At 44.5% G+C, this 20,000-nt stretch overlaps 1 protein-coding gene across 1 annotated transcript in view; it reads right to left on the bottom strand.

Moving 5' to 3' along the window:
* Positions 1–4,000: 4,000 nt before the first annotated feature.
* Positions 4,001–20,000, bottom strand: part of LOC134455296 (uncharacterized) — a 28,511-nt gene continuing 12,511 nt past the window's right edge. Inside the window, exons 9-13 of the mRNA XM_063206317.1 lie at positions 19,515–19,662; positions 16,249–16,381; positions 14,342–14,551; positions 5,211–8,589; positions 4,001–4,513 (exon numbers count right to left, since the gene is read on the bottom strand). Of these exons, the coding sequence (XP_063062387.1) occupies positions 4,315–4,513; positions 5,211–8,589; positions 14,342–14,551; positions 16,249–16,381; positions 19,515–19,662 (4,069 nt within the window). The 3' untranslated portion in view covers positions 4,001–4,314. The remainder of the gene's footprint in view (positions 4,514–5,210; positions 8,590–14,341; positions 14,552–16,248; positions 16,382–19,514; positions 19,663–20,000) is intronic.

The following is a 20,000-nucleotide window of genomic DNA, read 5'->3' on the forward strand; positions in this document are numbered from 1 at the left end:
ACGACTTATTTGCAGGCTCATAATTGTTTCGATAAGTGGCTGGTACTTCAGCATTTTGGCATTAAAACAAGTGTCCATATACAGTATAAATGAAAAGAACAACCTATTTCAACAAGGGTCATTGTTCTATTTGTCTCATCGATAATGGCAATATCCGGTTGCCTGATAAACCAGCCTAAATGTGAGATTGGATGTGTAATTTAGTCTGGCCCCAATGAATAGTACATCCGAAGATTGTTGATGAGAACAACCCGTTGTCTTTCAAACCGTGGCTGTGCCTATAGGCGCTATCTTTCTCACTGATGTGCTTTGCCAACGTTGCAAGCTTCGTCGTCACTCCCTCAAAACCCCTCCCGCTTTGATTCAAAACAAATCTCTGCGTTGTGATTGGCTTGCCAGATTCTTGGCCAGCCTGGCAGACCACTCATATGATGCGAGGCCAGACCCAATCACAGCCAAAAAAAATTGGCGTCCAGCAGGTGGCGCTGGTTTACTAGGCTAAATATCCAGAGTATTTGGGAGATTATCTAGTTGAACATGATCCGCGTGACTTTCCGTCACACACACACGCACGCACACACAGACACACACACGCACGCACACACAGACATGCAAACACACATGCACACACAGACACACACACAACCAAACACACACACGCACGCGCACATAGACATGCAAACGCACACGCACACACAGACACACACACAACCAAACACACACACGCACACGTACATAGACACACACACAACCAAACACACACACGCATGCGCACACACACACATGCAAACACGCGCACACACACACACACACACACACACACACACACACACACACACACACACACACACACACACACACACACACACACACACACACACACACACACACACACACACACCTGTGATGAGTCCCCAGTCGGGCATGAGGTTGAGGCGTGGCCTGGTGATGACGCCGTGGCGGACCAATTGGGCAGGAGAGCTGGGCTGGAAGGGCGGGCCCTTGGCCTGGCAGCTGGAGCCCTCCTCACTCACCACCACCACCAGGCTCCGCTGGCGCACTGCGTTGTCCGCAAACACATAGGTGCCCGCCTCTGGGAACACATGGGCAAACCTATAGTACGTACAGACACACACACACACACACACACACACACACACACACACACACACACACACACACACACACACACACACACACACACACACACACGCCACACACACACACGACACACACACACACACACACACACACACACACACACACACACACACACACACTGTCAGCAGAACCCCCTCGAAAATGACATGGCACATCTCAAGGGGCTATCCTTGTAATAAATAAATAAATACATACATACATACACACATACACACACACACTCTACTGTCACCGCATTGTCCCCAAGCACATTCATGTAGGTGTCCATGCGTTCCCTGAGACGGCCAGTCTGTATGTGTATAGGGCACAACTGGGTAAAACTACATTATATACGCACAGACATGCACGCATGCATGCTTGCATGCACTCACACACACACATATTCTGGGTACTTTACATATGGTGTGATATAACGAGAGGCTACACGGCTCTCAGCGGTACAGTTCAAACAGTGCAAGGACACAAGTTTCAAATTAAAGGGGTTTTTAATGATGTTCAAAGGGGTTAACAGAAAATGTCTTTTAAGTTCAAAAGTCAAACCAAGGATTTTTCTTCTTAAGGCTCAAAATAAACAATGTCTCTGTTTCCTTAGAAAGGTGAAATCAAAAGGTTCCTCTTTTCAATAAATCTTCTTCTCAAACAAAAGGATTCTTCTTTTCAGTCTTAGCCAGTGGTGTAGTCTACGTAGAACGCAGGTATACGCCGTATACCCAGAGATTCTTTAAGTATAGAGATATGCCAACATAATAGGTTTCTATGGGCACCTACCGCGACCAGGTTCCGGTCTGCCTAAAGGGCCGTGTCATAATGCTCCTACAATGAATAGAACAGTCCTTAGGTCTGCCTAGGTCTGCCTAAGGGGGGCCATAATAGAACCAGGAAACAATGGGCCAATGGAACCTCTCTCTCTCTCTACTCTCTCTGGTATACCCACTTCTTAATTTTGGTAATTTCCGTATACCCACTTCTAATGTACCGTATACCCACTTCTAATGTTCAGTATACCCACTTAAAAATAATTTTCAATATTTAGAATATCCGTTTCATCAACGGCCACTTCTCATGGAAGCATTGTAATTTAACAACACAGCGATATATTAGACTTTATTAATTCGGAGATTGCGTCAATCATTCGACGGTAGGTATTTCCAGATATGAACGCCTTTCAGTTGACCACTGGGCTGCTGTCACAGCGGCGCCATATTTAACCGGTATCATAATTATATGGCCAGCACCAATCAGTTCCAGGCTATACGCACATTATCCTGTAGGTGGTGGTAGCATAAATGCAAAATGTAATGATGCAGGTCAAAGATGGCGGCGCCCGGGGTTAGGCTATGCCGAAAGGCTGAATAGTTACAATTCAGGTGTCCATTTAACTATGGTTTCATTGCGACCTACCAATCAGACGCGGATATTCTGCCTTTCATCCATCAAAACAAAAATCTAGCATGGCGCGTGTATCGGTAGTTGCTAAAGGTTGCTAAATTGTAAACTCGAGGCATCTACGAAATGTCCTTGTACATCTGGAGTGACTCATGTTCTCACCATTTGGATCGGATTATACAACTATCATCTCAACATCCGTGGGTTCGCGTTTGCAGGGTAGACTTTCCAGGGCTGTGACAGGTAGGCTAAGGTGTTTAATAACATTATGACTTACCCCCTCGTCTAACTTTCACGAACATTCAAGTTTAGTTCAAGCTTAAATATTAAGTGTTCTGCCCAATTGTTAATGATTTTAATTTTCATTTATGACATAAATGGGCATGTCGAAGACACACAACCTGTTTCATGATGTGATGGTGTTCTGCTACTTTAAAACAATCACTCTGTTAGGCCTTGCTTTATGACCGATGAGTACAAAGATCAGGGGTGGATTGGGAAGAATTTCTCCACCGGGCCAATTTTGCCAAAGCTGGCCCCATACCAAAAACATTTAAATAAATATATAAATAAATATAGCCAAGGCTACACTGTATATTGTCACATGTGTGTGCCCTTGAAAGGTTCTATATATTGTGCATTCTTTTTTCAATCACTTTTTGTACTAATGTATTATTACAATTTTTATTAGCCTACATTATTATGTTCAATTCTGGTTGAAATTTGCATTATCAAACTGTAACCTTTCACACTATTTATAACATAATCATTTTTATAGTGACTTCCAATTTGGATCAGTAATTGTTTCCCAAGTTCATGACCTTTACTTCACAGAAAGTACAAACTTCAGATTTGCACAACAAAACTTTGTTGGATTTTTGTATCCAACCAATTCAGGTGAATGTAAACACCAGTGGGTAAGCCATCATTCGTGACCAGGATCAGTTCCGAAATCTGACCACTAGATGGCAGTATACACTAGGGAAATACTCCAGGAATCTATTGACATCCAAGAGCAGGTATAGGCCTATGCATTATACTGTATTATATTATTTTATATTATATTATGTATTGTATTCTATTCTATTATATTATATTATATTTATATTTATATTATAAGCACTGTCACATTTTACTCAAGGTGCTTAATCTAAAAAGTAAAATGAATGACGAAGAACTGTTATAGATAGATAGAATAGATTTTACTAGGGCATTAGGGCATGACTATTGAACATCTTTCCGATGGAGAGTTGGAAATTGAGATATTGAGATGCAATAAATTTTCGTACCATATAGCCTCTTTGCTCAAGTGCCTTGTACAACAACTCTGATACATGGACGCAAACATTTTTGTCACTTAGATTGGTCGCGAGGGGGTGGCGTCCCGAGCCCTAGCTTGGTAACCACCGAGCCTATGTCTGGCCGAATATACAGTATACCCACTTCTAAACAGTAGACTACACCACTGGTCTTAGCCAAAGTTCTCACCGACTCAGTGTGTTCTCCACAGGGTAGCAGCCACGGAGGTAAGTAGCCCAGGTAAGTATTTCATTAAGAGTTTCTTTTTTTAGCAGTTCTTCCACAGAATTCATCCGCTCAGAAAAGAGAGCACAACCTTCTCGCTTGCTCTCCCAACTCCTTCTCCCATTGTCTGTGTGTCGAGAGTGTTTTCACAGAACCTGCAGTTAATCAGGTCCTTCTCAGCTCCAGCTGAGTGCTGCAATCAGTGACTGCAGCTGTGCTGCAACATACAGTTGGGGTGCAATCTCAGATGCCACCACCAGATGGAGCCAGGGCCAGTGGTGGTTGGAGCCACCGCATTGGGATGTAGCGTCCCTCTAGGATGCGGCCTCTCGTGATATCACACATCCTCCCCCTCGGGACCGACGTCCCCGTCGGACGGAAGGAGGCGAAGAGGGCGTCTCGCCGGGACAGAGCATCCACGTTTCCGTGACGTTTGCCTGCCCTGTGAAGAACAGAAAAGTTAAAAGCTTGCTGACTCAAAAACCATCTGGTGATCCTACCATTAGTTTCCTTGTTCCTAGCCATCCACTGTAGAGGTGCATGGTCTGACACCACTGTGAAGCGCCGGCCCAGGAGGTAGTAGCGCATGGATTCTAGGGCCCAGGTGATGGCGAGGCATTCCTTCTCGACGGTGGAGTAATTTTTCTCCCTCGGTAGCAGCGTCCTGCTCAGGTAGAGAATAGGATGCTCCTCACCTTCATGCACTTGTGCGAGCACAGCCCCCAGGGCACAGGGCCCGCTTGAGGTTGATGAAGGCTGCCTCAGCCGCAGGGTCCCACTTCACCATCCTTGAGTGGCGTTTGGTCGTCAGCTGTGTCAGGGGGGCTGCAATGGTAGCAAAGTTCGCAATGAATCGCCTGTAGTAACCCGCCAGACCCAAAAAGGACCTCACCTGCTTCTTGGTGATGGGCCGTGGCCAGTCCTGGATGGCTCGAATCTTGGCTTCCTGTGGCTTGACCAGTCCCCGTCCAACCGTGTATCCGAGGTAATTGGTCTCGCTGAAGGCCAGTCTGCATTTCTTCGGGTTAGCTGTGAGACCAGCTTCCTTCAGAGAATCGATCACAGCTTGTACACGGGTTAGGTGGCTGTCCCAGTCTGGGCTCTGAATGACCACATCGTCTAAAAAAGCAGCTGCGTACCTTTTATGGGGAGCAAGGATTCGATTCATCAATCGCTGGAAGGTGGCCGGTGCACCGTGGAGCCCGAAGGGGAGTCGAGTATACTGGTACAGCCCCTCAGACGTGGCAAAGGCGGTCTTCTCCTTGGACTCGGGGGTCAGAGGCACCTGCCAGTAGCCTTTCGTGAGGTCAAGCGTGGTCAGGAAGCGGGCATGTCCTAAGGAGTCAACGAGATCATCTACACGAGGCATGGGATATGCATCAAACTCTGATATTTCGTTCAACTTCCTGTAGTCATTACAAAATCGTACCGACCCGTCTGGTTTGGGGACCAGAACAATGGGACTGGCCCAGGCACTCTTAGACTCTTCAATAACTCCAAGCTCCAGCATCTTTCTTACCTCCTCTTGGATGACCACTTTACGAGCCTCAGGCACTCTATAGGGACGCTGGTTTACCCTTTTCCCGGGGATGGTTCGGATCTCATGCTGGACCACCTCTGTGTGTCCAGGGAGGGAGGAGAAGACATCCCGGTTCCGGTCAACCAGCTCCAGCACCATCTGCCGCTGATGGGGGGACAGGTTAGGTCCCACCTGAACCGCCTCTCTCGCCGGTTCCTTGGACTCTGTGGATGGTAGACAACTAAACAGCGCCTCCCTGGCGTGCCATTTTTTCAGAAGGTTAACATGATATATTTGCACTTTTTTTCTTTTATCAGTTTGTCTCACCTTGTAGTTAACATCACCCACCTTCTCTATTACTTCATACGGACCCTGCCAGGCTGCCAGAAATTTGCATTCAACGGTGGGTACCAGTACTAGCACTCTGTCCCCCGGCTTGAACTCCCTGGGCTGGGCAGGCCGATTGTACGAGGCTTGTTGCTGCCGTTGAGCGGCCTCCATGTGCTCTCGGATTATGGGGTAGATGGATCTCATTCGGTCTCTCATGGCCCCCACATGCTCAATCAGGGTGCGTTGTTTGCATGGCTGCTCCTCCCACGCCTCCTTGGCGATGTCCAGCAGCCCTCTTGGTCTGTAAGATAGCAAGAGCTCGAATGGTGAAAAGCCAGTAGTAGATTGGGGGACCTCCCTTACCGCAAACAGCAGATACGGCAGCAGTTGGTCCCAGTTGCGTCCATCCTCTTCTATGGCCTTTCTCAGCATCGATTTTAAGGTCTTGTTGAATCGCTCGACTAGGCCATCTGTCTGAGGATGGTAGACGGACGTTCTCAGCTGTTTTATCTTCAGCAGAGTGCAGAGGTCTTTCATTACTCTGGACATGAACGGACTCCCTTGGTCCGTCAATATCTCCTTGGGTATGCCCAGACTGGTGGAGAGGAGGAAAAGCTCTTTGGCAATCTGTTTGGATGTGGCCTTCCTCAATGGGATGGCCTCGGGGTATCGGGTGGCATAATCCACGATGACCAGGATGTACTGGTGTCCTCTAGAGCTTTTTGGCAAGGGGCCAACTATGTCCAGCCCTATCCTCTCAAACGGTGTCTCTATGATGGGCAGGGGGATGAGTGGGTTCCTGTATGAGGGCTTAGGCGCCTTCTGCTGGCACTCAGGGCAACTTCTACAATAATTTTCAACCTCTTTGTGCACTCCTGGCCAATAGAAGCGTTGTATGATTCTTTCTTTTGTCTTATCCATTCCTAGGTGGGCCCCTAGGGGGTGTGTGTGTGCTAAATTCAGCACGGTGTCTCGATATGGCTGTGGTACAAGGAGCTGCTCAATTACTGCATCATTCTCTTTGCCCACTTGGTATAATAAGCCTCGACTTATTGCAAAATGGGGGTAAGTAGGGGTTGCTCTACCTCCTAGGACTACTCCCTCTAACACCTGTACATTCTTCAGGGCATTTGCAAGGGTGGGGTCATGTAACTGTGCAACGCCATACTCGCCTGTGAGAGGGGGCAGCTCGCAGGCATCCTCCTCGCTGGAACTTGAAGCGTTTCCTGAAGCCACGTTCTCCTCTGCACTGTCGGGGGTGGTCGCTGAATCATCCTGATTGTCCAGCACTCCTACAAGAGCAGGGGCAGGGTTGAGTGGCTCTGAGGTTTTCACTCGATGACTTTTACCTTTCGATTTCCTGAGGGCCCTGGTCTGATGCTCCTGCGTCTCTCTCCACAGTGAGTGGAAGGCGGGGCAGTCCCTTCCGATCAGGACCGCAACAGGAAGGGAATCAACCACTCCAGCCATGGTGTGAATGGTTCCCCGGGTAGTGGTCATTGTGAGCTTGGTGATGGGATAGTCTTTGGTGTCCCCATGGACACAGGAGATGGGGAGGGCGCTACTGGTGGTCAAGCATGATGGAGGCACCAGGTCTTTCCGCACCAGGGTGACCCGACTCCCTGAATCGAGCAAGGCTTCCACATCATGATTATTCACGGTCACTGGGCAGGTGGGAGGCCGGTCTGTGGTAACGTCTGTGACACCCACAAGCGCTGCATATAGGTGGGTGGAGGGTGCGCTGGAGGACCCTGCAGTGGGCATTGGCTCATCACTTGGTTTCCCACACTGCCAGGATATGTGTCCGATCTCTCCACACCGGTAGCATTGTCTTGGGTCGCTCTCTTGGGATGACTTCCTAAGACCCGGCTGGCTTCTGGTCCCTGTTTGAGCCTGACTATTTCCGGTACTGCCCAGATATGAGTTCTTCGAGTTCTTCTGGGGTCCTCCCATGCTCATTAGTGGTGTTACGCTCCTGGGCTCCTTCTTGATGGCACGGAGCATCTCCACTGTGGCCTGGTGTTTCTCGACGGCTTCGACAGTGGCGTCGGCTGTGGTCAGCCCCTGCTGACTGATGAACCTCTTGGCATCTTGTGGTAGTGCCCGTAGGTAGTGGTCTACTACGATGGTCTCCACTATAGCTGCTGCCGTATTCTTCTCCGGCTCCAGCCACTTCCTTGCAATGCGTGCGAGTTCGTGCATTTGTGCACGAGGAGCTCTGTCATGTTGAAAGGTCCAGCTATGGAAGCGCTGGGACATGCCAAACTTTGTGATCCCGTTTCTGCTGAGGATCTCAGTCCTTAGTGTATCATAGTCTGATACTTTGTCAGGCGGTAGGTCCTGGACAGCATTTAACGATTCTCCTGTCAGGAAGGGTGCTAACAGTCCAACCCACTGTGCCTTGGGCCAGGCTTCTCTAGTGGCAGTGGCCTCAAACGCATGTAAATATGCCTCAATGTCATCTGTGGCCCCCAACTTTGATAAAAAGTCGCCAGCCTTTATTGGGCGAGCATTGCGAGTGGCCATCTGTTTCTGCAGCTGCAATTCTTCAGTTTTCAGCTTGTTGGCCCTCCTTTGCTCTTCTAAAAGAGCAGCACTGGTTTGAATCTGGACCTGCTGGCTTTCGACAAGGGCTTTAAGAATTGCCTCCATGTTGGCTACAGGGGCTACTGTCAATTTGGAGAATTTGGCTATTAAATTTTCAGTGTCCTCGTCGAACATGCACTGTCAGTTTGAACTGCCCGCGTCCTCCACCATATGTGATATAACGAGAGGCTACACGGCTCTCAGCGGTACAGTTCAAACAGTGCAAGGACACAAGTTTCAAATTAAAGGGTTTTTAATGATGTTCAAAGGGGTTAACAGAAAATGTCTTTTAAGTTCAAAAGTCAAAACAAGGATTTTTCTTCTTAAGGCTCAAAATAAACAATGTCTCTGTTTCCTTAGAAAGGTGAAATCAAAAGGTTCCTCTTTTCAATAAATCTTCTTCTCAAACAAAAGGATTCTTCTTTTCAGTCTTAGCCAAAGTTCTCACCGACTCAGTGTGTTCTCCACAGGGTAGCAGCCACGGAGGTAAGTAGCCCAGGTAAGTATTTCATTAAGAGTTTCTTTTTAGCAATTCTTCCACAGAAGTTCATCCGCTCAGAAAAGAGAGCACAACCTTCTCGCTTGCTCTCCCAACTCCTTCTTCCATTGTCTGTGTGTCGAGAGTGTTTTCACAGAACCTGCAGTTAATCAGGTCCTTCTCAGCTCCAGCTGAGTGCTGCAATCAGTGACTGCAGCTGTGCTGCAACATACAGTTGGGGTGCAATCTCAGATGCCACCACCAGATGGAGCCAGGGCCAGTGGTGGTTGGAGCCACCGCATTGGGATGTAGCGTCCCTCTAGGATGCGGCCTCTCGTGATATCACAATGGGTATACAGTAAGGTCTTCTGAAGACAAGCTGCAAGCAAAGTTTTACCAAATAATTACTCTGCTTTCAGACTTAAGCTTCTCACCCTCCACGGTCTGGGACCTGTCAGGAATTGTCGTTTTTCTCAGTCTGAGCTGCCTTGACATATTTATGTCTCTCTCTCCTCTCCTCTCCCCATCTCTGTGTGAGTAATTGATCCTTAAGCTCCTCATAGTAGTTCACTCAGCACCAGTCTCAGCGATCAATGAGAGGTAAATTAGGCCCTCGATATATTGCGATATTTTCAAAACCTTCATTCATCATTAAGAGATACATTTTCAGTTTCCCCGCTTCCTTTTTTAATCTCACACTTGGCAAGTTTGCCACCGCAGATCACCGAGATTTCGGCAGTAACTCATCACCAACCGCACTTCAGAAGTCATTAAAAAAAGTTGAAGCCGAAAATCAGACAGTACATGAGGTGCAAAGCAAAGCTCAGACTCAGACAATACATTATGTGCAGACGGCTGGCCAAGCGGAGTCGATGTGAGACAACGTAACGCCGCACACAATTATCGTACTGTACAGTCAGTAGCCGCACCAAGTCTAAAGTTATTCTCCCATGTCTTGGCAATGAGGTAGAGGCATAGTTGTGTGTTTATGTGTGTGTGTGTGCGTGCCTGTGCATGTGTGCGTGCATGCATGCGTGCGTGTGTGCGTGCATGTGTGCACCAAAGTGAAATAATTAAGTATATGCCTGATAGAGTTCAGTTCTGAGTGAGTGGCAGAGATATCAATTACTTTATTCTGGTGTGCACAAAGGCAGTTCAACTTATTAACATCACAAAATATCAGCCTTCAACAGCCACTGAAAATTGTAAGATAAAATTCACTCAATAGTAAAATATCCAATATCTGTACCACTGGTAAAGGTGAGCTAATCTGCATCCCAGGAGTGTGAGTGTGTGTGTGTGTGTGTGTATTGGGGGGAGGGTATGGATGGAGGAATGGACTACTATATTCTTTACCCATATTTTTTAATTTTAATTATTTTCTTGAAAGGTCATTCATCACCGAGGTAACCATGTGACCCCCTGAACTGATAAATAGGTAAGGTCACCCATGGGACTCCTCCTCTGTTTACGCCCTGATGAAGACCCAGTGCGGATTGAAACCGGTTGGCGGTTTTATCTTTGTAACAATGCCCATAGATTAATAAAGGGTTTTTATACTAAGGACAGTCCTTGTCGGCCTGTGGAGTTGCCTGAAGTCGGCCCTAGTGCCAACACGCACTAATCGATTTGAATCGATGCACCGATCTTACAGTCCACGATTCAATTAATCGATTCATCCATGATTTATGTTGCACTCATTTTGTGAGACATTTTATTTTGCTCAATAATACTGACCATAATAAAGATGCTCCTCAAACGAAATGTATGCAGATATTTCAGCTTTTGTTGATTTATTTAACATTTAAAACATCAGCCAAGCCAGTAAGGTAAAAAAAAAAGAGCCATTGATTTTAATTGAATCGAATTGAATCGAATCGTGGAGCTTTCTTATGTATCGAAAATAATCGAATCGCTGGCTTGTGAAATCGGTATTGAATCAAATCACCATGAAGTCTGTGATTTACACCCCGAGTGTGCATGCATGTGCATGCATGTTTGTGTGTGTGTGTAACCTAGTGCGTGCGTGTGTGTATGCATGTGTGTGTGGGTGCTTGTGTACAGTACCTGGATAGGTTAAAGCAGGGGTGGGGAACCTATGTCTTGAGGCTATTTCCGGCCCTTAAGGCTGTTTTATCCCCCCCTGAAATACTGACATATTTTGTAAAGGAATCTTAGAAATTACATTTGCAGTACAATTATGTTGTATTTAGGGGACCTAAAGAAGGTGGGGTATGTTTGAAAGGTGGCTGCCTTCAATATGGCCTAAAGTGCAGGGGGAAATCCAGGTTTGCGTTCATAGTATGGCCCTCGGAAGACTTTTACGGCCCTTGGAGGAATTTGAAGTGGCCCCTCGAATGAAAAAGGTTCCCCACCCCTAGGTTAAAATGTGGGTATGGAGAACCTGCAGGAGTTAAAGTGTGTGTGTATCAGGAGGTACCTGGAGGAGTTAAAGTGTGTGTGTCTCAGGAGGTACCTGGAGGAGTTAAAGTGTGTGTGTCTCAGGAGGTACCTGGAGGAGTTAAAGTGTGTGTGTATCAGGAGGTATTCCAGCCGTCTGAAGGCCCCGTAGTCCCAGCTGGGGTTGCTGTTGAACAGATGATCCTTCTGGTACACTGGGAAGTGACTGTGGAGTCGATCTATACACACACACACACACACACGCACGCACACGCACATGTACACACACACACAGACATGCGAACACGCAAACGCATAGATCAACACACACTGTCCGCCACACAAGCGCTTGCAAACACACACACACTCACACACACACACACACACACACACACACACACATACACACACACACACCTTAGCGAAAAGTTAAACTGCATTTAATTTCATGTGACTCTGGCAGAGGACAGGAAAGTCAAAATCAGCATAGACCAGAGACGTGCGCTCAGGGTAGGCAGGGTAGGCACTGCCTACCCTAGGATAAATTTCTTAAAAATAAAAAACTAACACATGTTTTAAAAACTATTCTTGAGAGTTCACATGCATAACAAAAACATTAATTTATAAATTAGCTGTTAAAAGTAGGCTACAGTAACCGGAGACCGATCAAAACCCCAAGTTATCGCACGAAGCAAAGCGCTCAGGCTTGGACAGGTTGCCATGGGAACGCGTCGCGCAGCCTTGGCTGGTAGGTGAAGGCTCAGCTTTCGAATGCCAGGCAGAGCCAGGGTAGGCACGCTTTGACTCTGCCTATCTTGCCCTCAACGCTGTCAATGTAGAAGTTGGCGCATGCGTATTATCTATCACAGAGACTGTCAATGGAGAGCAAAAGCAGAGCTTTTCGCGATGGCGGGAATACTTAAGCCAATCACAGCTGCCAACATGAAAAATTGTTACAATTCAGGAAGCCTTCGTGCTTAAAGTATGATAGCAACAACAGCTAGCAAGCTACGGCTTGTTCAAACTCTAGCCGTACAGAAAACATGGCAGTCTTTGGCGTTTTGCCTTTATTACAAAAAAATCTGAGAAGTAGCAAGAAAGATGGTTCAGATGACAGGCAATAGCTGAGCCGTTTGCAATCGCTGCATTGTGGAAATATTCAACATCAGATGGGTAGCAGCTTCAAGTAGTTTGAACACACTGGGACAAAATATCTTCATCATGTCAACCACCCTGGGCTTTTAATGGAACTAACTTGCATGGAAAACATACTCGTGATTCTGCTTTAAGGTAAGATTCATCTAATTATTAAGCTGTGGGTAGCCAAATTTTAACATGAACATGCTCAAGTTTGTCGTGGTGCCTTTTGTTGATGGGTCAGGGAGGTGTTGACATTGAAGATTGGTTGTGCTGTGGACACGAATAGACTATGTGTGTGTTATTATGGACGCGAGATTGTTTTTTGAGCGTACGACATGACTTCATTTTCCTAATTTATTATGATGATGACTTAATACACGATGCGTGAGGTGTGTGGAGCCTGTTAGCAAGTTGACGTGCAGCTGTGTTCTTTTGAAGTGCGCTGTGTACGAGATCAACGTTGGGCTCGAGTGACTGGCATGGGTGCTCACCGCACTCAGAAATTGACTTGATTTGAAACACCTTGCACAACCGTTGCTGAAGTGTTTGAGAATACAATCACGCACAAGAATGAGTCTCAGAAGTGTTTTCGTTGGTTTACTCGATGTAGGCCTACCAGTATTTACTGTCTGAATGCACCGCCGCTCATTTTTGTTGAGTTCGCAAGCAACCCGCCCCCTTGCCAACTTTCCTTCTTGTCTGCGAGTGTTTGATTAGCAGCACAAAATGCGTCAACGAAGCAGGAGCTGTTACCTAGGTTGGTTTATTGCTAAATGTTCGTTTCCCCTCACATGCTATGGTGTGATTCACAGTTGGTGAACTAGACATTTTATCTTCTAAACAAAGTAGGCTACACTGCCACCCTGCATCCTCCATGTGAAACACCCTGGCATTTGCAACAAAAACAGAAGAGGAGCAAAGTCAACTGCTAAAGCCAAAAGTTAACTTCCCCCCAAAATGCTGTGATGTTGTAGCTTTCTAAATTATTGTAAAATGTAGGCCTACAGGTCCTTAAATGTGTACAGAGTAGGCTATGGGTCCTTGAGCTACCAATTTGGCAATTTGACAAAAAAACAAACAAAAAAGTCTAGCTGGCCTTTTCAACAAATTGAAATTATGCATTTTCACTTATTGTTTCAGATGTAAGGTCTACAGACAATGTCCAAATGTCTAATAGTTTAGCCTATTTACTTATTTAGTTATTAGAGCTGTGGTGGCTAAGCACTGATGGCATTTTATCTTATAGCCTACTTTATATTTACAGTATTTAGAGAAACATAGGCCTACTAATTTGTTGCACATTAAAGACCTTATCAGCATACTAGGTGAATAGGCCTAGTTGCCGATCCAAGCCATACTATTTGTTCAAAGTTTTTAGTCGTTTATAAAGGTTTTTAGCTGATAGTGACTCTCCAGATTTGGTTAAAATGCAGGAAATTGCATCTAAGAAATACATTTTTTTCTGGGGGAGGACCCCCAGACCCCGCGCTAAAAAATACACAAAAAATATTTATTTTCTATATTTACTGCCTACCCTACCATACCCCTCACTGCACGTCACTGGCATAGACTTCACATGAAAGAATTTAAATAGATCCATAAACAGCGCCTTAAGTAGCCTGGAGGCAATATGAATGCAAATGTATAAATAAAATGCACTAATAGTCAATATAAAAACAGCTATAAATAAACCAGACACAGCCTTTTGCATTGAAAGGTCATCATGGCAAAGCAATAGGGCCACTGGTATACGGCAATATGTTCAGTTAAATCGATGCTTTTTTTGGGGGGAACCACTGAGAGGGAATGAAAAGCACCTGTGTGGTTGATGCGCAGGTTGAATATGAGCATGTCTTTGGATGACAGGCAGGCAATGGGGTTGGGGATGCGAGGGGGAGGCCTTGTGACATCATCATCTTCTTCATCATTGTCGTTATGATCATCGTTGCTATGGTAATCTTCTTCATACTCATCTTCATCATATGATCTTTTCCTTCTGGGAATATTGCCAAGAGTTTCTACTGGCTCTGTGGAAAGAGACAGAGACATGCATGTTCAGATACAGTGAGTCCAATAAGTATTTGATCCCTTGCTGATTTTGTTGGTTTGCCTACTAACAAAGACATGATCAGTCAATAAATGTTATGATAATATGTATTCTAATATGGAGAGACAGAATATCAAAAAGAAAATCCAGAAATTAACTTCAGAGAATATATATTAATTTATTTCCATTTCATCGAGCAAAATAAGTATTTCATCCCCTGCCAACTGATTACAGTTCCAGGCCCACAGACCAGATGGGCACTTCCAATCAACTTGTCATCTGAATTAAAGACACCTGTACATACTAACATGCATAAAAGACAAATTGAATCAGCAGAATCAGTCCATAGTATGAGTGAATCAGTCACACTCCAACCTCACCAGCATGGGAAAGACCAAAGAGCGGTCAAATGATATCAGGGACAAGATTTTAGACATGAACAAAGATTAAATGGGCTACAAAGCCTCAAGAAAGAGACTTGGTATTAATGACCCAGCTGTTTATTCATTACTTCCTAAATGTGAGGAATACAAAATGACTATCCATCAACCTGTCTGGGGTTCTATACAAGATTTGACCTTTTGTAAGGATTTGATAATCATGAGAACAGAAAGAAAGCACTCTAGAGCTGTACGGGATGAACTAGGCAATGATATCAAAGCTACTGGGACCAAAATCACTGAGAAAACTACTGGTAGCACTTAATGCCACAGAGGTTTAAAATCCTGTAGTGCACACATGGTACCTCTACTTCAGAAGGAACCTCTCCAGTCCCACCTGAGGTTTGCCAACGGACATCAGACTGGTTTAGGATATGATAAGGAGGTGCTGTAGTCAGATGAAACCAAAATCAAGCTGTTTGGCATTAACACAATTCAATGTGTTTTGAGAAAGAGTACTGCTGTCTATGATCCCAAGAACACCCTCCTCACCATCATGCATGAAAGTGGTATCATTATGGTTTGAGGGTGTTTGTCTGGCCAAGGCACAGGACAACTTCACATCGTCAACGAAAGTATGGAGGGAGACATGTAATGTGCAATCCTGAGTGCAAACGTCCTGCCCTCCACCACTACACTGAATGGTGGGCCATTTTTGGATCTCCCAACATGACAATAATACACAACATACAGTCAAAGCAATGAAGGAGTGGCTCAATAAGAAGCATATTAAAGTCGTGAAGTGGCCTAGACACTCCAAATATTAACCCAATAGTAATTCTATGGAGAGAACTGAACCTCCCATTTGCCAAGCTACAGCCACAAACTATTAATGTTTTAGAGATAATCTGCAAAGAAAAATATGTTCTACTATATGCACAAACATTGTCATCAACTAAAAGAAGCATCTGACCTCAGTGCTAGACAACTAGGGCTTTGCCACAAAGCACTTTATCTTCTTTAGCTAGAGGGGTCAAATACTTATTTGCCTAAATTGAATACAAATAAATTAAAATATATTATTTGAAGTTATTTTCTGGAATTTCTTTTTGATATTCTGTCTCTCCATGTTTGAATACACATTATCATGAATGTATAGACTGATCATGTCTTTATTAGTGGGCAAACCGGCAAAATCAGCAAGGGATCAAATACATATTGGACTCACTGTATTTACTTTACATACAGACATATTATAGATGTTTATTTTTTCGAAAATAGGCGGTGTTGCTTGAACCTTTGAGCATCCTGTCAATCAGTCTGGGGTCCCGTAGAATCCAGCCAAACACTCCCTCAGAGTCGAACTGGACAAAGTGGATCTTGCCGATGTCCTGCACGTGAGAGTCTGGCCCCACCACATTACCCAGCTTCTACAAAGCAACAGGGAAGTGGAAAAGTGGGCTACAGAAGTTTCTCTCTAACAAACACACACACACACAAACAACTTCTAGTAGAGTAAGACACATCAAGCCCGTACTTTTCCTGGATCCATCTGTGTCAGGTAAACGCCCCTTTGGGAAACCTTTAGGCAGCTTACACATTAAGGCGGTGAAGCGTCGTGGGACGGAAGCGATTTTTACCGTCGGTGGCGAAAATACTGTCCTTCCACACCAAACAGCAGTAGTCGGGTATCAGCGGCGAGGGAGCCGGCTCCACTGTATTTGGAAAATAGAACTCGGGTGTATTTTTCACACCGGCGACCGACGGTATCCCATTCAAATGAATGGCAAAGTAGCGCGCCAGCTTTGGCTGTGGGGGGAGATTTTGAACAGGACTGGCCGCACACGCCGACACTGTCGGTGTGAAAGGCAGAGTAGGACACACCGGCCGAAACTAAGCAGAAAGACCTCATTCATCTCGCTTCCGTTCCGCGACGCCTCAGTGTGGAGCCCACCTTAGTTAGGAGACGGCCATCACCAAATGCCACAGACAGAGAAGAATAAGGAGGGGACATCGGCCCGTTAGGATACCAAACTTAAGCACACTCATTCGCATTGGGTAGGCAGGTTTTGTGGTATCTTTACTCTACTAGAAGATGTTTCACACACACACACACACACACACACACACACACACACACACACACACACACACACACACACACACACACACACACACACACACACACACACACACACACACACACACACACAGTCATGATACCCTCCATCATTCCATCACAACACAACATCAGTGATGGGAAAGCTGGAATAAGAAGCACACAATCCAAATCTACCAAAACAGCACTAAACAGGCTATGGCACTGTATGGTACTGAACTCTTGCCCATCTGTACATAATGTATGTATACCACTGATTCTTGAGAAAGCGGCTAAAACATGTCTCTGCAATAAACTGCCAATTCTGTTGAAAATAAACTACATTTTCATGAACAAAATGAATCCAGGTAAAGACCCAGGGGTCTGTTACACAAATGTACAGTCGTTTGAAATATTTAAGTGTAATTTTATTACTTTTCATGGCTATAAACCTGCCCACACCCTGTAAAAACAGCTGTCCCAAGGACAGACATCATCATTTCAATTGACTTAAAATGTAAAAATCACTGATATTATTGAATAATATCACCCTGATGTGAAAGTCCATATTGAAGTGGTTCTGCAGATATGCACATAGTGCGTGTAAAGCAATATTTACTACTATTTTCTGATTGCTCAAAGTGTGTCCAGCATATTAGTCACCACCGTCAGATTTTTTTTAAAAAGACAATAAAATCAGGTATGCACAAGGTCATTGTCATTACTTAGGACCCCGTTTCAAACCTTTAGCTCTACTGAATACTTCACCATCACTGAAGCTCCTGTAAGTTTACTAATTTTGCCTCAATTTGTTAATTTGTTTGGACACTGGTACTGTCCCAACCATAAACTGTCAACACATAGTATTATGTTACATTAATGTTAATTATATATACATTTTCAGAAGCGGCATGAAGCCCCTAAGAAACAGAGCAAAAACAAAGTGGCTAATGTGAGCAAAAAATGCACAATATGTAAAAGAGTGTTTTTTTGTCTCACACCGTCAGATGTCACCACCGTCAGATTTTGTTCCGCTCATCATCTTGTTCCATGTTTTACTAAATTGTGCTGGTTAATGAAACATTACCAGACATGTTAGTAATAATTGTGACCCAAACTTATACTACAGCCTCCACAGAAGTGCATTTGGAGGGTTTTTTGTCACAAAACCTGACGGTGGTGACATCTGATGTAGTTCACAAAAAAGCATGTGTTTTACATGTTTTTGACAAGTTTTAAGAATATGCTTCCAATAAGTATCTACAATTATGTTGAATTGTAAAAGTAATTCACTTAAATACAGTAAACATATTTTTTTACTTCTAATTCTGTCTGACGCTGGTGACAAAACCAAGAAAGAGCCCATTTTATGAAAAATGTAAAACATGGGGAGCTTGGCCAATACATTCACTGCACAGCCAAGACCTTAATCTATGATAATACACCTCTATATTTTGGATTTGAACAACTTAAAACCTGTTTATGCCACATTTTCAATAATCTAGGCCTACTTCCTAGAGTATCTAACAAATGAAGAAAAAAATCATGCACAAACATACTGTGCACACACAAAAATAAAGTGTTTATGCTAGATGTCATTGACTTGAGAGGGCTATTTATTTTGCTTAATGTAGGTAATAATTAGGTCACTTTCACCACCCTCAGATTGCTGTCGCCACCGTCAGTTCTTCAGTCACCACCGTACGAAGGAGTTTTGGACATTTTAAATGAATGTGCTTACAAAATGTTCCTTTGAAATTTAAGCCTACACGAATATTTGTGAAATTACAAAAAAATGTTTGATCTATTTAGGCATTAAGTAAGCATTGTCTGACAGCACATATTTTTAAATTAGAACACATGAAGCCGTATTAAAATAGAATGAAAGTGAATTTTCAACATTTAAAGGCGTATGTGTGAACCAAAAAACACACACAATCACTTAAAAACTCCAGATACATATGCAACCAAATCAATACACTTTTTATTGCTTTTAAATTGTGTCTGACGGTGTTGACAAAAACAATGTATGATCGGAGAAAAACCTGATTTCTGAAAAAAATTCAAAATGGGGAGATTGGCCTTGTGCATTTCTGAAAAGCCAAGACTTTTGTCTACGAGGATATACCATATTATTTTGTAATTCACTTCGTTTTTTTCTTTCGAGATTACAACCTGTTTTAGCCACTTTCTCAAGAATCAGTGATACACTATGGTACTCTCAAACCTATTTCAGCTCTGGGCCTCTGGCTATGATAGACCACGCCAGCAAGCCTAAAATTTGTGAAATAAATGAATGAAAACTGTTTAAAAAGCTGCATCCTGCAAAAAAAAAACTACTTTTAAAGGTGTCCTCTCATCGTTATTTCATTAATACTGCTGTGTTCCCCATTGTTATTGAATGCATTACGCGTTGGTCCTGTTTAAAAAACGAGCCCTCGCAAAACTGCAGGAGGATACTCAACTCTGTTCCAGCTGTGGCTGCCCTCCTGTGCTCTGATGCCCAGTAGCAGCTGTCCGTCCGTGGAGCGTCGGGCCGTGATGAGAGGCAGCTGGGACAGGCAGGACACGTCACACAGCTCCTCCGATGACACGTACCGCTCACACTGGCAACTAGGGACACACACACACACACACACACACACACACACACACACACACACACACACACACACACACACACACACACACACACACACACACACACACACACATACACACACAGGCTATGGTTCTACTAAAACCTAAGAACACCCATACATTATATCCAAACATTGTATGTGCATTTTTTTGCATGCGCTGTGATGGAGTGTCATTGCCATGATTGTAAATGTTCCTGTCACGTGTGATACCCCAGAGTAACTTTTGAAGAATGACAAGGTAGACTGAATTATCTCAACCTTGACAATAGAAGAGCCTTGTCTGTCTGTAAGTGTATGTGTGTGTGTGTG

Source organism: Engraulis encrasicolus, chromosome 9 (genome assembly GCF_034702125.1).
Source record: "Engraulis encrasicolus isolate BLACKSEA-1 chromosome 9, IST_EnEncr_1.0, whole genome shotgun sequence".
Lineage (NCBI taxonomy): Eukaryota > Metazoa > Chordata > Actinopteri > Clupeiformes > Engraulidae > Engraulis > Engraulis encrasicolus.